Source organism: Misgurnus anguillicaudatus, chromosome 19 (genome assembly GCF_027580225.2).
Source record: "Misgurnus anguillicaudatus chromosome 19, ASM2758022v2, whole genome shotgun sequence".
Classification (NCBI taxonomy): Eukaryota; Metazoa; Chordata; class Actinopteri; order Cypriniformes; family Cobitidae; genus Misgurnus; species Misgurnus anguillicaudatus.
The window spans coordinates 51045251-51067707 of NC_073355.2; the positions used below are offsets into that span (position 1 = coordinate 51045251).

A 22457-nucleotide genomic window follows, 5' to 3' on the forward strand; every position below is an offset into this window, starting at 1 on the left:
CACACTGAAGAGAAACCGTTCACATGCCATGAGTGTAAAAAGAGTTTCAAAACAAAAGCTGCCCTTAAAAGACACGCAAGATTTCACACTCAATAGAAACCATTCATGTGTCAACAGTGTGGATATGGCAACAACGTTTAGAAATCAGCTGAGGTCTTATTAATAAAACTGTCTGGAGGATCCTTACTAAAAGTCTACATGTGCACAAAAGCCCAAAATGGTGTACGGAAAAAAGATTCAGGCCATTTCTTAATGGCCCTGTCCAAATGGCACACTCCGGACTTGTTGACCTTCTAAGATTCCACACTTTGAAGTCCAACAGGGGGTGCACCGGAGTCATATTTTGGGACAGACTCGAGCGTCATAGAATAGAAGATGCCCATCAGTGTGAACTTCTCCCTTCCGTCATCTGATTGGTCTGATTTCTCTTCTGCAAGGACTTCTGGGTTGGTAGAGTGCGCGAACCCTGCTGCAGTACTGGCTTTGCCGAAGACTCGTAGTCTACAGTGTGGAAGAGCATTTGCAATTTAAGGCCATGAGACCGAAAGTCCACAAAAAGTGCGCCATTTGGGACAAATATGCGTTCTTGTCTGTACTTGTGAAACGTCATCAGTCGTGGCCCAAGTACTGCTCTAATTCTAAGTTCACATCAAGTCAAGTTCACATAACATCCCGGATGTATTCTTGATCCACAGATTTTATTAAGGATACATCAGAAGGTGACTTGTGTGGACTTATGACAGGCAAGTTTCCCAGAATGCATTTCACGTCAACGGCAGTGGAGCTTAAAACTGGCACAATATTCAAAATATTACTCTTTCTGTGTCATAAAATGTAGCCGTTTAGTCGAGAATATAGATGAATAAACTTTAAATCTGTGGTCAGTTAGTAAAGATAGCGCCTATATTAACATTTCCTCTGATGATTTTGGATATGTGAGTTCAAGTTGATCAGCGGGCAGTCAGTGTCGTGTACACCGCCGAGGGCAGATTTATCTCTGCAAGTCTTTCTGAAATTTGCTGCCGTCTCATTGCAGCTGCTCTGCGCTTCAGTCTCTGATGGTCAAACATGAAATATTCTCTTTGGATATATCTAACTGGCATTTTTTGGTCTCATCAATTTATTTCTCTTTATTATTCATATGAAGTCTGTTATTTGTTATTATCGTTTTAACTGATGTTAAAGTTAAGTTTCATAACTTAAATCACATATATTTTCTATAGAATCTTAACACTGAATTACTGCCTTTGTACTTTAACCTTTTTTACTTCATGTTGTACAAAAGTTTTGTACTTTAAAATGAATGGTTGTGTCTTAGATCATATTTCATTTTGTAATAAATGCATTGATCAGAGTACGTGTTGCCTGAACCGTATATTCAAAAGCAAGGTTTTTGCATTTTATATATATAATGAACGTAAACAAGCAGTTATATTTCTCTATAAACGATGGTGTCTGTACTGCCTTACCACTTTGAGCTCGATCCAGAGAGTTCAGACGGCCGTTACGGTATAAAAGATGTCTGTCAATAATTGCGATTGGATTTAACTTCTTTAGGTGTCTTTTACTCTGCCAGAATGCTAAACGAAGACAAAAATGTGTTGCAAAGACATCCAAAATGTAGTTATATCAATAACTCTATGGAAACACCAAATGTAGCACATAGAAAATATTCATTAATATGATCATAGAAACTATTTCATTTGTTAGTTCTACATTATTTCACTATGCTGCCCTACAAAGCCAAAGTGCAATAACTACGCATTTGGTCAAAATTGAGTTAAGGGTTAAAATGGACTTTGTGAGATCTGTTGTGTCTTGTGACAAAGTCTGTTGGTTTAAATTTTGTCCCATTTCAGAGAAACATGTGTGCCAAAATTGCAGTAACATGTTTGACTGGCTGGTGTAAAAAACTTTAAGGGCATTTTTCTCAGTTTCAGTGTTTGCGTAGTTACTGCACTTAGTCTTTGTAGGGCAGTATGTTAAACTTTATTGTGAAACACGGCTTACTTATAAGTGCTATGTTATTACTTATAATGTTTTAAGGAGAATGCAACAGATTCCAGGGCCTCTTAACTGCGTGATTCATCATCAGACAATTTATAGTACACAGAACATTTATAGTACAGACTATGGGCCTTTGATGCGCAGGACACTAGAGTAAGTGTTTATAAGTTTTATTAAAATTTTTAATTAATAACACTAAAGTAGCATTATAGTAACAAAGCACCCAAAAGAACAAAAGATGTAACTTAAAGGTGACATAGAATGGTTGAACGGAGTATTTATCCTTGTTCTTTGATGTGACATGTAGACAAAAAACAATGTGTTTGGGTCTGTAATGCCTTAGAAGCTTCCTAAAAACCTCTCTCAGATAGCTCTATTAGGGTGGGTGATTTTAAACAAGTGGTTTTGCACCTATTTGGCTCCCCCTACTGACTTAACTTGCAATCTCATTATTGATTGGCTGACTTTGCTGCCACTCAAAAAATGTAGCCAATTATTTTAAAGTGGAGGGGCAGTTAGATGCCTGTGATGTCATAAGCATCAGTTTTTCAGATTGGGCTGTTATCTGGCTGACATTTCTAAAAGAGGAATTTCTATGAGACTGAGATGTTTAGCATGTTTAGCACTTTTTGTATGTTTGTGAATGTGGGTAGACTACCATTATTCAACAAAGACAAGGTAAAAATGGTTTTACATTCTCTGTCCCCTTTAAAGAAAATATAGTACTCAGTCAAAAGCTTTTTTATTTATTACAAATATATATTTAAATGTTAAACAATATACAAATAAGCATACTTTAATAACCGCATTGTGTTCTTCTCTCAAAAATTGATCAATTCACTTTTTACAGATTACAGCTATCTATAAAGATGGCATATCAAAGCTTTGTCAGCTGGTGCTATCAAAGACGACACTATAAGGTTATCATCCTGTCGTGTGTTGTTCTCCAGATACACTTGGAGTTTCCTGATCAGACCTCATCAAACACTAGTCTGATCACGTCATCCACATAAATATTGCAGTCAATAAATCTTTTGTTTTGATCATTTATTTCCCTGCTTCATACATTAAGTTTTTATTTATGAATATATTTGAAATAAAAACTTTACTGCTTACAGTATGTTGCTTGTTTTTACTGGCCTTTGCAATGTATTTCCCCCTTTTAGAATTTGGGAGCATAACCTTGTTTTTAAAATATTCCCGTATAGACAGTCTGTTGAAGTTATAAAGAAATGGTTGATGTTGTATTTTTGATGGGGAACGTGTAAATCTAATTTTAGTTTTAGTGCTGTGAATTTGGACTGAATATCACACAATTCTGTTATGCCTTAAACCATTTGTAAAATAAATTATTGTTTCGTAAACAGTGTAAAAATGTTATTAATGTTCATGTTTTATGTCAGATATCATGTGATTTATATTTATATTTGATTTATATTTGTTTTATATTTATAATAAAATTTATGGTTTATCAAATTCTTATGTATTAAGAACAATAAACAATGTAGAAAAAATGGTTTGTTGATTGATTATTTATGCGTCAGAATGTAGAGGTTAGGAGAACCTTCTGGGAATGTTCCTTGCTGGTTAGCCAGGAAAGTTTTCTAAACATAAATAGAACGTTCCCTTTAGGTTCCGAGAACGTAACAGTAACGACCTTACAATAATTGTAGTAGGCTATCATTGATATTATAAAAATGTACCTACCAAAGAGTTACCAAACAAAGTTATGGCTTTTCTGCATTTATACTAAAGCCCAAGGCCCCCCCCCATTCGTTGCATGGTTTGGTCCAGTCTTTCGTAGTCTCAAAGAGTATAGAAGCACAAGAGAGGAAACTCTCATTCGTTTTTGGCATCAGTCACTAAGTGGCGCTTCAGTAGCGCGGCCGCCATTTTGGAATGAAAATTCTCACAGCCAATTCATTCTCAGCGAATCTCACAGCCAAATCAAAAGCGCAATAGTAAGTTTCTTAAATTAAAATTTTGTTCACTTGCTACACCTACACGAAACGCTGTATTGTCTTGTATGTATGTGTTGATTTGTTGTTGTTATCAGCTGTGGAATCCAATCATTAAATAGATACAAATTTGAGGTAGTTTTTTCTTGCTTTATTATGTAATTCTATTTTATGCTACTTTACACATTTACTACTATTATTAGTTACCAACTCCACTAGGTATGAAATATTTTGTACATATGAATCCCCTGGATCCCGCTACAAACATGATAATCTTATAGAACATGATGCATTGTTCTGTTCTGCCTATAATTGCCACTTATGGACAGTTGGCAGTGTTTTTTTTACTTAATCCATTTCGAGCAATTCAGATGTATATGTGTGTATATGTGTATGTATATGGAGCCAAAATATTATGTGTGGATGAGTTTATGTCGCTATGTATGTAAAATTTGCCTATATAAAAGTGGAAGACTTGTCTAAATATCTGAAAATAAGCTGTCAAAAGGGATTAATGATCACTGGTCTGATTGTATGTTATTCTGTGTTATCATCATTCAGTTTGAATTTTATCTTTTAATCTACAAAGTAGCTGATATTGCCATACTTCTAGTTGTCTCCCGAGTCGCTTTCATTCCAAAATGGCGGATTTGTGGGGCTGCTGCTGGGCGCTGGTGTTGCAATGGAACATTCTATTGAGTTTCCCCTCTTGTGCTTCTATACTCTTTCGTAGTCTGAAGACTAGATGCACGTCCATTTATATGCATGCGCGATCAGTGGAGGATCTTCTCGTGGTGCTGAGCAAATACGCACAACCGGCGCAACGTCATAGAATGTCTCTGAACAGTTTCACGCCCACTTTTGGGGGAAATCAGAGTAGACCTTTGTAACCCTTCTTCTAGTTCCTACAGACACAACAGGTCTGAGCTATGGACCAGCTCTTTCAGAAGATCAGATTCGACTACTGAGCCCAGGAGCTTCCAACAACAATGAATCACTCACACACTTAAGTTCAACTGAAGATAGAATGTATTATATTCTCAGATTTTAGTATTGTATCCACATTTCATTACACAAAAAATAAGAAAATAACAAACAAAAATAAACAGAATAATTGGTTTGTTGCTATATTGTACAAAGAAAAGAATAACAAAATTCCTCTTCTCTCTTTTTCAGATCACCTAAGTTCCAGGATATTACAGGACAACTTAAGGTAAGTGTACAAATGTATCACCTATCAGGTCCACACTCCGGAACAGAGGGGGCGGTAATGCTCCAATAAGCTGAATGCCAACCGCCGGTAAAAGAGAAAAAGACGTCCGTTTAGACGCATGCGCGATCAGCGGAGGATATTCTCGTGGTAAGAAAATCAACGGTAACTTAACTTATAAACAAAGCTTCAGTCAATCACTGAGTGAGATGGTAAAATGAGAGAGAAAGGTCTGAAAATCAGAAACTAAACGAGACTACAGAGGCCAGAAAGAGAAAACGGTCTGACCTACAAATTGCTTTAAAAAAGGTAACGTTAACTAATAATTTATTCACGGAGCTTCATTTTAATGTTTGCGTCATTTAATGCCGACTGCTAACAATCAATTCAATAGGTTTCGTTTATCACCGATGAAATGAGAAGAAGGATATTATTTTTTTCCAGATTTGTAACCACTTGCTTACATTCTCCTGTTAGTAAATATTGCTAACGTTAGCGGATTTCTACACATGTGAGAAAACCAGAAAAAAGTCTTTCTGTGAAAACCAGAATAAAGTCTCAAATCTAAATGTGGGATAAACAGCATCACAGTTTGATTTCAAACATTTATTTCACTATGATTTCAATTGCTGACATGAACCTACTCAGTCAATATTAAAGATGTCACCGAATGTTCTTTATTTTATGTATTATGTAGAAAACAATAAACCACAAATAAATACTTCAGCTGGGTTTTCATAGGCAAGGTCTATCCAGTGTATGAAACTAGATTAAGGTTCATACAAATCGTATCATGTATGTTTAATCTTTGTTTAAGAATATTGCATTTTCTTTGAATATTTGATTACTGTACGTTTTTTTCTATTGAATTAACATTTGCATAATAAATCATCTTATAGGTCTCTGACTAAACACTGATTATAGTGGTCAAAAACAATAGAACATGTAATAGGTCTGTATTATTAAATTGCAGACAAAATATTTTCGATAGCTAGGTTGGCTTGTATTTTTGGTGTGAAATAGAAGTTGTAAGGGAATCAACCTCATATTCTTTCATAAGGCCCAGAATTGCTAGTGGCGCCCCTGATTATGGATATATATTTTTATATGCATATAATATTATTTCACCTCTTAACTATTTATAGCATTCTCCTAACAATTTGTAATGATTTTGTCATTAATTCAGAAAAGATATGCTTCATACGGCTCTGCTAAGCTAAGCTGCTATCAAATCACAACAACACACCAAACAAGCTAAACAATCACAACTCGATACGTATTTCTAAATGGAGGGACTTCATAGAACAAGGAAGACATCAGCCTGTTTTTAGGACAGTGAAAGTAGTGATAAGTAAGTTATGTGAAAAATACCAAGTTTTTTACATGTGAAACATGAACACATGTTATATTGCCCACTGTCAACACAATCAAAGCTTCAAAAACACAGAAAGAATGGGACCTCTGAGGTAAACTAAAAAAGTGAAACAGATGATGAATGTTTTACTGACATTAAATGTTTTAATCTCTCTTCTTTCATTTCTAGTTCACACCCATAAAAAAAGTGAAAGTGATTGAGATCTTCAGTGAAGCTCCTCCTACAACAATCCACCAATAAATGCTGGAGTCAAACACACAGAGAAATCACTCCATGTGTGACAACTGAAATCTTCATGACATAATGTTGATGCTGGTGAAAGAGGAGCTTGAGAAGATGACAGATCCACAAACATGCAGAATAAAGGAAGAAGATGTTGAGGAACAAATAGGTTGGTGGCTATTTTTCAATCTTCATCTTTGATGGTTGAGAAATAATCATAAAACATTGAGAAACATGAGGGGAAAATAAACTAAAATCCATGAGATGATAACTTTCTGCATCTATAATAGATTCAGTAGAATTAGATTGAAACATCAGGTAAAGAGTTTTATCCAAAGAAACTTTCAATGGATCGAATGACTGTGATCTCCATGCAATGCTCTACTAGACTTAAACCTCATGTTGTGTTCACGTCATTATAGAGATCATTTTTTTAAACCCCAAAATAGTAGTTAATGTTATTGCATTGATTGAAATGTATAGACTTTGTTCAAAAAGACTCTCCACTTTTTTGCACTTGAGGTGTTTCTGGTCGTAAATGACCGACCTACAGAAAATAGTTTATAATCAGGGTCTTCTAATGTCTCCGACAGAAAAGAGAAAAGGAAGAGAATGCACATTGTGTGCCCTAAAAGATGCACTGTCTGTTTTAAATGCAAAGCACCCATTAACAAGGCACATGAAATAGGCTATTGTCATTCATGTGAATACGTTCAGTAAATGCATTAGATGCATGCTTCATTTACATGAGTTCACACAAAGTTGATGTCATTTTGGTTTAACGACTTAGATTTGATAATGACTCTGTGCCATAGTGTACAGAATAAAAGAAATGTAAGGCACACTTCATAGTTAAAGGTATATTTTTCCGGCTGGATAATCAATGACCGTCCTCCTAGTTGTCAATCATTCTGGTGATATGCTTATGTAAGGCCGTTGTACGTGCTCGTCCCTAGGTAGTTTTTTTATTGTAATTGTACGACAAGAAGAGAAATGCCTCGGATACTTTACGTGGTCGATGAAAGAACAAAAAAGCATACATGAATCTCATGACTTCAACAGGTAGGTCTACTATAACCCTTACGAAAATAAACTTAAAAATAAATTATAAATAATAATTTTTTTGTGGTAAAAGTGTAGTAACCATGTTTTTGGTGTATTAATTACTATTAGCAAAACCATGATTTCACTACAGTAAACATGCTTTTTTTGTTTTAACTGTAGTAAACTATTATTCTCACAAATACAGCTATTTTGAGAAGTGTTTATTTGTCCGTAAACCAAAAAGACGCAAACATTATCATTTAGCTCGGTGCACGTCATCTTTTCTCAGTTCAAGGCTGCAGTCCAGTCCAACACAGTTAATCTCCTCATTATCCACCTTTGTTTTCAAACGCGGAAGTAAGTGATGTGACTTATTTCCTGTTTTTGTGTGAGACGTCCGTTTCAATAGCCAGCCGGTAGAAAACAGTGTTGTGGGAGCATGCATAAAACCAGATTTAAACAGTTAGGGCTCTATCTTACACCCGGCGCAATGCAGCGCAATGCGCGACGCAAGTGTCTTTTGCTAGTTTCCACCCTGCGCAATTATAATTTTCACATATTACGTGAATGCGCAGCAGCACTAAAACGTTTTTAAATTCGAAAGATTAAAGGATTGAATGTAAAAGATTATTATTGAGTCTCTTGGACATAAATGAGGACTAATTATGAGACGTTAGAAGGCGCAAAGAGCAGCTTCACCTGCAGCCTGGTAAGTAAATAAATGCTTTGCTTTAAACAAATGCATCTGTTTTTTAAATGTTTTTTTTTTATGCTACCTCACGGATTTATTGTATATGATGACTCTGTACCTGTGGATATAGTGAGATGAAAAACATTTTTAAGTAATGCTTAAGAAAAACTGACGCTGTCCAGGTGCTGAACCTTGTGGAGGGCCGTTTGTAAATTCTTTATCTCTTGTTTGTTACAAATAAAGTATTTTTAGTGTACAAACCTTATCTTACATACGTGTAAATTATTTTTTGATGATATTGGATAGCCATACAGTTAAAGCAATTAAAAGCCTGCTTTTTTACTTCCATGACTAAAAGAAAGCGATTTTTAAAGGTTTTAATGAAAAAATAACAATTTTAAAACAAGTGAAAAACAACACAATTATTTAACATTAATCTTAAACTGGGGATCTTCTTCCTCCGCTTAGTTTTTCAGTTTACAAAGTCCGTCATCTAAATAGGGATTAGACATAGCGCCAGCGCAACTGGCTTTTAAAGGGGATGAGAGCTGAGACTCTCATTGGTTTATTGCACGTTACGCCCGAAATACTCCCATTATAATAGGACCTACCCTTTTCGACCATGCGCTCGGCGCACAAACCATTTTTCCCGTCGTTAAATTAGCAAAAGTGAATTCGGACACGCCCATTTAGACGTTGCGCTGTGCCCTTTAGACAATGCGCTTAGATCGTTAAAATAGGGCCCATAATGTTTACTAACTTAGACCTGCCATGTATGAACCAGTGTGAGGATGAAATTAAGAAGTGGCTTCATATATGAAGAGATATTCAATCATTTCGTATTGTTGATCGGAGGTGACGGGTCTTCAATACGTAAATATTAAAGCACAGAGACATACCAGTATCTTTACAATGGAAAAGTCAGTCGAGTGTTTGTACATGGAATTTACCAAGACTTTGTGTAAACTTTTCAGGGGTTGGTTTAAAATGTCACAACTTACCCCTCTGGTTTAAACTGCAATTTTTTATGGAGTTGTTTGAGTTTTTATGGCGACACAGCGAGCTTTGCGCGGTCTGACAGTCAGCAGCGTCTTCCTCATTCAACACATTGTAAGTTATTTGAACAAACTATAATAAACATATTAAACTACTACATGTATTGAGTATTGTTTTAGTTCTATGAAAATATTATTACATCGCTTTTTACGCACTAGATGAGACATGAGCTGATGAAATTCTTTGCTTATTTTTAAATTATTAGCGTTTTCATTTAAAACATAACAAAAGTACGGGCAAACACATTACTATTGTAAACATTAACTAAGTAGATTATGTCGTATATATTCTGTATTATAATCACATTTTTGTAATAATATATAGTAACAGAATAAATAAACCAGCATATTTTTTATCAGCGTAATATGAGTTGTTTTTAAACAATTATTTTATTTATTGTTGGTAGTTTCTATGAAATGTTTTACTGGATGGATTTGTAAATACAGATCATGAGTGCATGTGCGCCACATACACATTCAGTTCTTGCGCATGGATTATGGTTAAAACAGATGTTTTTTATAGAATTACTGCATTTGTATTAGCTATTATGGCAACCCATAATTGCATAAATTATATCTTTCTTTCTGGATTTCATAATAAACATTAAAAAGCCAGTCAAAACGGCACACTTGTGAAACAATAGACTATCATTAGTTCAAAGATGGCGGCGCCTACATTTATGTACAAAAAAAGGTGGATAGACTAAAAAAATCACTTCAAGAATAAAAACATGGTGTTGAGTTTTGTTGTAAAACGATACAAAGACAAAAAGATATAGACTTTATTCAGTCCAAAGAAAGATTAAATTCTGTTTTATTTATATAGTGCTTTTCACAATTGTTTAATTGGAAATGGCTAATTTTAATCCCAACAGCTTTTGTAATAATGTTTCAGTGCAAAATGAAACTGTCAAAAAGTATTCTGATATTCACAGCTTGGTAAAGCCCATTGAGTCAATTTTTGCAAAGACATAAGTGCTGTCGCCTTGTCATATAAGCTTCATCTGTGACTAATAATGGATCAATTAGGTCTCAGGTGTGTATAAAAAGAACCCCAGTACACTAGACCTTCACATCAACTGCAACTAGACCTCTGCAATTAAGATTCACCCTGAGACTAAAATTTTGATTATCAAGAGGCTAAAGACCAGATCCACTGCTGATGTGGCAGACACCTTCAAGTTGTCTCAGCGTCAACTACAAAGGATAGAAAAAAGATTTGAAGAGACTGGAGATGTTTTTTGACAAGCCCAGGTCAGGCAGACCCCGCAAAAAAAAAACAGCTGCTCGAGAGGACCGTTTGTTGGCTCAAAAATCCAAGGCCAGCCCATTTTCCACTGCAGCAGAGCTCAACAAGACCTGATCACCTGAAGTCCCTGTGTCAACCAGAAAAGATTGTTGGATTTTGTCTCGAAATGACCTCCATGGTCATAGCCAGCACTAAACAAAATACTATTTGGCAAAAAACTGTGTGGCATTTGCCAAGGCCCACAGCCTGCTAAAAGGATGGACGCTGGAAAAGCAGATGGTTGATTTTTCAGATCAATCTTCTGTTGAATTACACCACAGTCGCCTCAAATATTGCAGGAGATCTACTGAAGACCACATGGATTCAAGACTCACCCAAAAAACAGTGAAGTTTGGTGGCAGAAAAATCATGGTCTGGAAACATCCAGTATGGGGGTGTGCAAGAGATCTGCAGGGTGGAAGACAACATCAATAGTCTAAAATACCAAGAAATCTTAGCCACCCTTTTATATTCCCAACCATAAAAGAGGCCAAATTCTGCAGCAGGATGGTACTCCATCGCATACATTTCCACATCAAAGTTCCTCAAGGCGAAGAAATTTAAGATGCTCCAGGATTGGCCAGCCCAGTCACCAGACATGAACATCATTGAGCATATGTGGTGTAGGATGAAAGAGGAAGCATGGAAAACAAAACCAAAGAATATTGATGAACTCTGGGAGGCAAGACTGCTTTCTTTGCTATTCCTGATGACTTCATCAATACATTGTATGAATCCTTGCCAAATTGCATGGATGCAGTCCTTCAAGCTCATGGAAGTCATACAAGATATTAAGTTTCATTCTCACAGCACTACTACTTAATTTGCTGACATATTTTTGTATTTGCAGTAAATTTGTTCGATTTCTGTATAGGCGACAAAACTTTTGTCTTGCCAAAATTTGACCTTTCTGTCTTGATTAAATGATACATTTTTTTCAGTGAAACTAATTCATTTCAGTGCATTAAACATCATTTGGGAGGGTTTTAGCTCTTTATATGAGCTATTTCTAACACCAATTGATTAATTAAAAGTCAGGTTAATAGCAGGTGTTTCTACAAAATAGATAAGTGACAAGACTTTATTCAGGGAGTATATATATATATATATATATATGTATGTATGTGTGTGTGTATATATATATGTGTGTGTGTATATATAGCGTTTATATCGCGTTTTAGATGTGACATGTAAACGGCATGTATATATTGGTAGATTAAACTGGAGGCAGCAGAGACATCGTTGTGATGACCTTCAAAGCAGCAGGAACTGGGCCTGTTAGTTGAGGACGAGACAGGTAAAGAGAAACAAAATCCTATTAGCGTAGGGGCCGTTTGCATGAAATGCTTGGTTCCAGACTGGCTTAATTATTGTGGCATAAGTATATTTACAAGATGAGTAAGCACCTTCATCCAGCCTACGATGAAATCATTATGTAAAATTTGCAACGTACATTAACACTCATAAGCCCCTATATTTTCCTGTATACTTTTCCTGTATACGTTATAGTTCTGCGGGGGTAAAAATTACCCCATAGATTAAAAGGGTGATTACAAAATATATACATTTTTAATAATAGAAATCATTTCTTTTTTGTTTACTTCTCATCTATACATTAATGCTGTGTTTTGGGAGATCTAAAGTACTTTTCATACCTTTTATGAAAAATTTACATAAATTATGATCTATTTTTTTTTAAATTGTTTTTCGTTTAAATTGTTTTGCATCTGTGGCTGTTTTTTTGCTAAATTCTGTAAAAAATGATCTCTGTAGCAGTCATACCTTTGATTGTTTGTGGGTGTGTGTGATTTTCTATGTTGCATTTGTGTAGGGCTGCAGCTATCGATTCTTTTTGTAATCGATTAATCTAGCACTGAATCGATCGATTAATCGAGTAATCGGATAAAAATTTTGTCTGTGTTTTTAAACAACTAAAACAAATAATGCATAACGAAAATGACGTGGCTGTAAAATGTTCAAGCATTTGGCTTTTATTTCTAAAAAAAAAAACGGAGGTATTTGGCTCCAAAAAATAAGCCTATTTATTTAAATTTTTACCCATTTAGTGTTTATAAGTGCCAGTGCCAACAATTAAACACATGAATTTATTAATATGCACAACAGGTTTCATGCTGTAATCTAGCCCTGACATCAAAGTAAATATCTGGTTTATGTACATTTCTACACCTGCAGCATTTACCATTAGGCTACTAACATATAATCAAAGAGTATAGAAGCCCAAGAGGCGAAACTCAATAGAACGCTCGATAGCAACAGTTGCCCCCATGACGTGACGGCGCGGCCGCCATTATGGACTGAAAACTGAAGGAAAATGCCGAAAAACAATGAGAGTCAATGGCACTGAACCAATTTAACATAACAAAAACTTGGCATAAATTTTTTTTCTGGTCGTCATATCTAAATACGAAAACAACGTGGTTATGCATGGCCTAATTATCCTTAGGAAAATAGTATTTTGGGACAAAATATTACTATAAAAGTACGATAAGACTACTATAGAAATACTATAGCGGCTTTAGGATATTATAGAGGTATTACAGAACATAACATACTTCTGTGATGTTCTAAAACCTCTATAATATTTTAAAGCTGCTATAGTATTTCTATAGTAGTCTTATCGTACTTCTATAGTATTTCCCAAATTACTATAGTATTCTTATAAGATTACTATACTATTTTGTCCAAAAATACTATAAGATTCTTTTTCGTAAGGGTATGTCCCCCACCGAATCGGCTTCATTAGCCTACCACTTACGGTTTGCAAAGATACAATGATAAAATTTCTGCAAACCTTTAATCTATCAATATTTATGTTATATTATGCATTTTCCTTGTTATATGAATAACAGAAATTCATGAAATAATATATAGGCAGACACACAGTAATAAGATATTTATTCAAATGTTGATTTTGAAATGAGTGAACATCACCATATATATGATTTGGAAAAATAAATAAATAAAATTCTAAATGAACATTTCTTAAGAGTTAATCTTTTACATAGAATATCACAAAAATATTAACAAGTTTCTGGTGGACTGATAATTTTTGCAATTTATTGCAGAACACTGCTTGCGTTTTAACCACTTGCTCATCATCACAGTTGTGAGGCGCGCTAACGATTTCAGCAGCTTACAGTCCATAATGGCGGCCGTGGCTCCGCAGCGCCATCTACAGACTGTTACCCATAACACAACAGAGTTTCGCCTCTTGGGCTTCTATACTCTTTGATATAATATATCATTTCTGGGGTGAGCCTATTTGCTATGGTAACAACCTGTGTGTGTGCGCGCGCACGTGGGCTGTGCGTGAGGAAGAGTGACACCCCAGTCAGACGTTCAGCTGCTTCATTGCATTTTGGTACGGCAGAAATACATACATTCCTTTTCAATAGAACGCTGCATCTGGTTTGCATCACTTGCATTGCGGTGCATTTTAGGTTAAGAATCCGTTCGAAAAATCACAACATCACGTCCCGCTGTATACAGTGAATGCATGCAGCTGAAATTATTGTTGCGTGGCTACATAAAAGTTTAAGCATATGTGATGCATTACGCGATCGGTCTGACTCGCGTGAGAGAGAATAACTTCCTTATGCTAAACTCCAATAAGACAAAGATTATTATTATTGAACAAAATATGTCAGATTACAAGTTGCCCATATATGATTGCACTGTTGTGCCGTTTTTTGGTACACACACCTGTAAAGTGCATGCGTGTGTGTGTGAAGGGGTTCTTTTTTAAGCTATACTCCTGCAATTGAACGTGAATACGTTTATTACTTAAAAACATCAAAGCTAAACATCATATCTAGTCAAACCACATAACGACATCGCTACAAATACAGAATGGGATTAAAATCAGCGGAAGCTACGTTACCTTGTTTCATCGACGCTTGGTGAAACAGCAGTGGATGTTTTCGGTTCAGATGCTGAATGTAATGATTATGTAACGATCCCAAACTTTAGACATTCTCTCTCTGCCGTTTATGGACATATTCGCTCCGCCATCATGCCAACTAAATTCAAAATGTACCACGCGCTATGATGTGCTTCCTGAACATTGAACAACGGTCCGTGTGAATCAGATCTCGGCGCGTGTAGTGCGCGTCATAGGAATTTAACGAGGCTTCGAGGCAGAATTTTTGCCTCAAGGAATTTTTTGAATCGAGTAAATCGAGTAACTCGATGAATCGTTTCAGCCCTACATTTGTGCTCTAGTATCAGACTTACCTTTCTGTGTTAAAATGTTCAGATTTATTCTAGATACATAGATTTTTTTTACAATTTCCCATTCCTTTTTAATTGGGGTCATTTTTACCCACAAGGGCTATTTAAGTAACATTTTTACACCTTTTTAGAACGACCAAATCAAGACCAGTTTTTTACATCTTCACAGATAATCTGGAGGGAACCATGTTTTTAACTAAAGAAAAGTGGCTTGGGTGTAAGATTGACCAAGGTACTTATTAGGGTTAATATTTTCTTAATATTTGTTTTTAGTAATGTGGCTAAAGCCCCATAAAAATGGCCTAACAACACCCATGGTGATCAACACTGAAAATGTTTTACATATTTTGCTATTTTCACTAAAATATTGAGGTGCATAAGCTAAAATTATTTCGGCCTATGATTAATTAATTAAAAAATGAAAACAAGTTGACAAATATACCTGCAAGCAGCAATTGCGGGTCCAAGCACCTTCAGCGCAATGAGCACCCAAAGCACAGCAAACACCACACAACACAGCAAATGCGCAAAGCGCAGAAAGCGCGCAATACAGAGCCCGAACCCAAAGCAAACGCAGAGCAGAACCATTGCAGTGCGGAGCGACAACAGCAAAGATGGCAAGAATATAACACATGTGGAAAACCAGACAGGTCAAGAAGAATGTGGTAAAGTGAACACAAAAGGAAATCTCAATAAATAATAGTAAGAGCTGGAATTCAAACTGATGATCTAAGGTTCCCAAAGCATGGCACTTACTGCGTGCACCACTGAGTAAACAATTAAACCATTGAGTTGGTGTGTCCAAGCTATAGAAAAGAGCTTTCAGAGCTATAAGCATCGACATCCAGCAATTACCAAAAGTGCAGAAATGACAACGGAAAGCACAAATAACCGAAATACAATGTATAGTATGAGAATCACAAAACTTAAGTGAGAAAAAAGTTAAGACAAAATACCACTGCACCTGGGATTCGAACCCATGACCTCAGGTTCCCAAAGCATGGCACTTACTGCGTGCACCACTGAGTAAATGATTAAACCGCTGAATTGGTGTGTCCAAGCTATAGAAAAGAGCTTTAGAGCAATAAGCATTGACATCCAGCAATTACCAAAAGTGCAAAAATGACAACGGAGAGCACAAATAACCGAAATACAATGTATAGTATGAGAATCACAAAACTTAAGTGAGAAAAAAGTTAAGACAAAATAACACTGCACATGGGCTTCAAACCCATGACCTCAGGTTCCGAAAGCATGGTACTAACAACATGCACCACTTAGTAATCCTGGGTTGAAGGGCTGTGGAAAAGAGGTTTCAAAGCTGCAAGCAATGACATATGCCAATCACTGAAAGTGCAGAAATAACACAACAAAGCAAAAATAAACAGAAATACAAAGTGTAGGGCAATCAGATAACTTAAATGGCAGTGAATTCGTGAAGAACATTTTGTACAAAAATGAACAACATGGGCAAATTTTGTCAGATTCTTTTTAATATGACAAAGGGACAGCATGACAGCCACGGCACGCTTTATAGAGGTATTTCTCAAAAATTTGACAGGCAGCAGAAAAATCTGTTCAGTTAAGTCTGTGCGGATTGCTCCAAACATTACACGAGCAGAACCTGGCATAAAATAAACAAAATTTGTAAAAGGAGTAGCGAAAAAATCATTTACCATATGCCTTGCAATTACACGTGAACAGAATGATGGAAAATGACAAACAAGGTATTGTTGCGAACAGAATGATGGAAAAGGTATTGTTGTGAACAGAATGATGGAAAATGACAAACAAGGTATTGTTGCGATCGGCAGAAACCAGTGAATACAATTTCACAAAGAAAATGTATAGCAGACAAAGTATTCTGAAGTTATAAGCAGTTCTATAAGAACAGTTATAGTTTATAACCCCTAGGTGGCCCTGTACTCTGACTTCCCAGGTACCTTCAGGACATCATGCCGAAGCTCCCTACCTAATTTTGCACGATTATGTCCAATAGTTCAAAAGATATAACAATTTATGACAAAATTTAAAATGGCGGACATAATACACAGATTCGGTATGAGCCAAGGAATCCGTAAACACCAAGATCATAATTTTCTGACAAACATTTCAGTAGTTATGGGCAAAAATAGCCTTTTTTCATATCTTATGTCACCAAATTAGGCATGGACCCCCAGTTCATGGTCTACATTAAGTGTACCAAATGTCATTTCGATTGATCAAAGAATGACCGAGATACAGCTTCAGAAGCATTTTTGCTTCAACCTTGTTAAGTTTGCACATTTATTACTTTTGAACAAAGATAAAAATAAAACTTCTGTTCAGTCATTTCTGTGCGGCTCACATACCATACTCATATCAATTGAACCAAATTTGAAGGAGGAGTAGCGAATAAACAAATACTGTACATTTTAAAATGGCCGCTATTGTAATGGGTGGAGTCTTACTGTACGGCATTAAAAACAATAAGCATGAGTAGAGCAATCACGTGTACTAAGTAGAATTTTCATAGATCAAATGGATCACCAGTTATAACTATTTGAACATTTAATTTTTGGTCACATGACTATTTATGACCACCACAACAACTCATAATTTTCCTACGTACGGTTCATAGAGCTGCCATAGACTCCCATTGGGGAAGAAGAAGATGAATAATAATAATACTGACAATGTCAATAGGTGCCTCAGCACCTTCGGTGCTTGGCCCCTAAAAAGATAGAATCCAATGTTTGGTGATATTGTAAACACCAGAAGTGTTATAGGATTTTGAACACAGCATACGAGTTAAATTACGAGCAGAAATTGACAATAGAAATGACATAATATACTTCACATTAAAAATAACATGGATACATGACAATCTCAAATGTGTTTTGTCACTCTGGTTTATCAATATGAACTATTTACTGTCTTCATTTTAGATATGATGGAAGTGAAAGAGGAGAGTCAAGCTGAAGTGGATGAGAAACATCAGATTGTAAAAATAAACCATATTTTTTCACTGAAAGAAACTCTGATGACAGAAGACATAAAGTGTGAAAATAGTTTCAGTGAAGATGAACGCCCTGCAGATCACAAGAGGACTCACAGTGAGGAGAAACCTTTCACATGTCAACAGTGTGGAAAGAGTTTTAGAAGAAAAGCTCACCTTAAAACACACATGAGGATTCACACCGAAAAGAAAAGACACCCATGCCATCAGTGTGGAAAGAGTTTTACAACTGCAGCTGAACTTAGGATACACATAAGGACTCACACTGGAGAGAAACCTTACACTTGTCAACAATGTGGAAAGAGTTTCTCTATTGAAAGTAACCTTAAGATACACACAAGGATTCACACCGGAGAGAAACCGTTCACATGCCATGAGTGTGAAAAGAGTTTCAGAATTAAATGTAGCCTTATAACACACATGAGAATTCACAAAGGAGAGAAACCTCACGCATGTCCTCAGTGTGGAAAGAGTTTCAGTGATGAACGTGGACTTGAGACTCACATGAGGATTCACACTGGAGAGAAACCTTACAGATGTCAACAGTGTGGAAAGAGTTTCACATTTCAATCAGGCTTTAGCCGGCACAAGAAAGCTCACAGGGGGGAAATGTTATATGCATGCCAGCATTGTGACAAGAGTTTCCCAGATAAAAGTCAACTTAAGATACACATTAGAGTTCATACTGGAGAGAAACCATTCTCATGTCAACAGTGTGGAAAGAGTTTCGGAACAAAACCTAACCTTAAAGCACACATGAGGATTCACAATGAAAAGAAAAGACACCCATGCCATCACTGTGAAAAGAGTTTTACAGCTCCAGGTAACCTTAAGATACACATGAGGTCTCACACCGGAGAGAAACCTTACATTTGTCAACAATGTGGAAAGAGTTTCTCCATTGAAAGTAACCTTAAGATACACACAAGGATTCACACTGGAGAGAAACCGTACACATGCCATGAGTGTGAAAAGAGTTTCAGAACTAAAAGTTGCCTTATAAGACACATGAGAATTCACAAAAGAGAGAAACCTCACGCATGTCCTAAGTCTGGAAAGAGTTTCAGTGATGAACGTGGACTTGAGACTCCCATGAGGATTCACACTGGAGAGAAACCTTACAGATGTCAACAGTGTGGAAAGAGTTTCACCTTTCAATCAGGCTTTAGCCGGCACAAGAAAGCTCACAGGGGGGAAATGTTATATACATGCCAGCATTGTGACAAGAGTTTCCCAGATAAAAGTCAACTTAAGATACACATTAGAGTTCATTCTGGAGAGAAACTTTACACTTGTCTTCAGTGTGGAAAGAGTTTCAGAGATGAAAGTCAACTTAAGATACACATTAGGGTTCACACTGGAGAGAAGCCATTCTCATGTAAACAGTGTGGAAAGAGTTTCAGAACAAAAGTTAACCTTAACGCACACATGAGGATTCACAATAAAAAGAAAAGACACCCATGCCATCACTGTGAAAAGAGTTTTACAGCTCCAAGTAACCTTAAGATACACATGAGGTCTCACACCGGAGAGAAACCTTACATTTGTCAACAATGTGGAAAGAGTTTCTCTATTGAAAGTAACCTTAAGATACACACAAGGATTCACACTGGAGAGAAACCGTTCACATGCCATGAGTGTGAAAAGAGTTTCAGAACTAAATGTAGCCTTATAAGACACATGAGAATTCACAAAGGAGAGAAACCTTACAGATGTCCTCAGTGTCGAAAGAGTTTCAGTGATGAACGTGGACTTGAGACTCACATGAGGAGTCACACTGGAGAAAAACCTTACAGATGTCAACAGTGTGGAAAGAGTTTCATATATCAGTCATGCCTTAGCCGGCACAAGAAAACTCACAGGGGGGAAATGTCACATCCGTGCCAGCATTGTGACAAGAGTTTCCCAGATAAAAGTCAACTTAAGATACACATTAGAGCTCACACTGGAGAGAAACCTTACACTTGTCATCACTGTGGAAAGAGTTTTATAAAAAAAATTTACCTTAATTTACACCTAAGAATTCACACTGGAGAGAGACCATACGCGTGTCAACAGTGTGAAAAGAGTTTCAGGGCAAAATATCAACTTACTGTACATTTGAGAACTCACACTTAAGAGAAACCGTTCACATGCCATGAGTGTAAAAAGAGTTTCAAAACAAAAGCTGCCCTTAACAAACACATGAGAATCCACACTCAATAGAAACCCATGTGTCAACAGTGTGGATATGGCAACAAAGTTTAGAAATCAACTGAGGTCTTATTAATAAAACTGTCTGGAGGATCCTTACTAAAAGTCTACATGTGCACAAAAGCCCAAATGGTGTACGGCAAAAAAGATTTAGGACGTTTCTTAATGGCCCCATCCAAATGACATCATGTAGTGCAGATCTTAGGGACATTGACGTGAGTCCAAGAGGGTGCACTGGAGTCATATTTTAGGACAGACTCGAGCATCATAGAATAGAAGATGCCCATCAGTGTGAACTCCTCCCTTCCGTCATCTAATTGGTCTGATTTCTCTACTACAAGGACTTCTGGGTTGATAGAGTGCGTGAAGCCTACTGCAGTGCGGGCTTCGCTGAAGACTCGTAATGGTAATGGACTGCATTTATATAGCGCTTTCATAGACCAATGGCAATCCAAAGCGCTTTACAATTTTGCCTCACATTCACCCATTCACTCACACATTCATACACCAACGGAGGTGTCAGCCATGCAAGGCGCCATCCAGCTCGTCGGGAGCAGCTGGGGTTAGGTGTCTTGCTCAAGGGCACCTCGACACTTGGTCAGGTGGAGCCGGGGATTGAACCACCAACCTTTCGATTTGTAGACAACCTACATGAACCACTCAACCACTGCCGCCCCAGTAGTCTAAGAGAGCATTCGCAATTTAAGGCCATGAGACCGAAAGACACATCAAGTCAAGTTCACATAACATCCCAATGTATTCTTGATCTGCTCATTTTATCAAGGATGCATCAGGAGGTGACTTGTGTGGACTTACGACAGCTAAGTTTTCCAAAATGCATTTCACGTCAACGGCAGCGGAGCTTAAAACCGGCACAATATTTGAAATATTACTCTTTCTGTGTCATAAAATGTAGCCATTTAGTCGAGAATATAGATGAATAAAGTTTAAATCTGTGGTCAGTTAAGAGAGCGCATAATATATTAACATTTCCTCTGATGATTTTGGATATGTGAGTTCAAGCTGATCAGCGGGTGGTCAGTGTTGTGTACACCGCAGAGGGCAGATTCATCTCTGCAAGTCCTTCTGAAATGTGCTGCTGTCTCAGTGTAGCTGCTCTGTCCTTCAGTGTCTGATGGTCAAACATGAAATATTCCCTTTGGATATATCTAACTGGCATTTTTTGGTGTCGTCAATTTATTTCTCTTTATTATTCATATGAAATCTGATATTTGTTGTTATCGTTTTACCTGATGTTAAAGTTAAGTTTCATAACTTAAATCACATATATTTTCTATAGAATCTTAACACTGAATCACTGCTTTGTACTTTAAAGCAACACCAAAGAGTTTTTTTACCTTAAAATAACGCTTCCAAAACAGTTTCAGTCGTTCATCCACTCTAAACAGGGTGAACAGCACTTTCACATTCGCTTTGCAGCCCTCTATCGGCCAAAACCGCACTAAAGAAGTTTCCAACCATCGGGTAGCGTTCCTGTAGTCCGAGTGAATACTACAAAAACTTGCTTTACGGCAGACCTACAATCCAATCAGAGCCAGCTATGCCTCAGTATTTATGACAGTGGTAATGAACAATTACGCTTCTAACCTGTAGGGGGAGCAAAGAGCAAAAACTCTTTGGTGTTGCTTTAACCTTTTTTACTTCATGTTGTACAAAAGTTTTGTACTTTTAAATGAATGGTTGTGTCTTATATCATATTTCATCTTGTAATAAATGCATTAGTCAGCGTACGTGTGGTTTGAACCGTATATTCATTTTTTTATAGGAAAACAAGCAAGGTTTTGCATTTTATATACAGTGGCAAGAAAAAAGTGTGTGAACACCTAGGAGGGAGCTGTTTTTCTGCTGTGATTTGCCACAAAATGTGATCTGATCCTCATCTAGGTCACAACAATAGACAAACACAATGTGCATAAGGTGACAACACACAAATAATTCTAGTTTCTTGTGTCTTTTTTGAGAACCCCCATTAAACATTCATAGTGCTGGAGGAAAATGTAAGTGAACCCTTGGATTTAACAGCTTGTTTAGTCTCATTTGGAAGCAAATACTTCAAGCAAGCACTTTTAGTAGTTCTGAATCAGACCTGCGCATCGTTCAGAAGCTATTTTTGCTCATTCCCCTTTACAAAACCGCTTTAACTC

At 36.7% G+C, this 22457-nt stretch overlaps 2 protein-coding genes and 1 pseudogene across 2 annotated transcripts in view; all 3 read left to right on the forward strand.

The window, feature by feature from the left end:
- The window catches only part of LOC129422909 (uncharacterized), a 176439-nt gene that overhangs the window by 86056 nt on the left and 67926 nt on the right, over window positions 1-22457 (forward strand). The window lies entirely within an intron of this gene.
- Window positions 1-22457, forward strand: part of LOC129422394 (uncharacterized) — a 75300-nt pseudogene that overhangs the window by 25373 nt on the left and 27470 nt on the right.
- Window positions 103-22148, forward strand: LOC141349209 (uncharacterized). Its single transcript, XM_073856525.1, has 3 exons — window positions 103-5484; window positions 6719-6941; window positions 18029-22148. The coding sequence occupies exons 2-3, from the start codon at window positions 6854-6856 to the stop codon at window positions 20215-20217; spliced, it is 2277 nt and encodes a 758-aa protein (XP_073712626.1). The 5' UTR covers window positions 103-5484; window positions 6719-6853; the 3' UTR covers window positions 20218-22148.

What these genes read in the sequence shown, in the direction of transcription:
- LOC141349209 (XM_073856525.1), top strand. Translation starts at nt 6,854, where the DNA reads ATGTTGATGCTGGTGAAAGAGGAGCTTGAGAAGATGACAGATCCACAA. An exon ending in AGATGTTGAGGAACAAATAG is followed by an intron (nt 6,942 to 18,028) that starts GTTGGTGGCTAT and finishes TCTTCATTTTAG; the next exon opens with ATATGATGGAAGTGAAAGAG.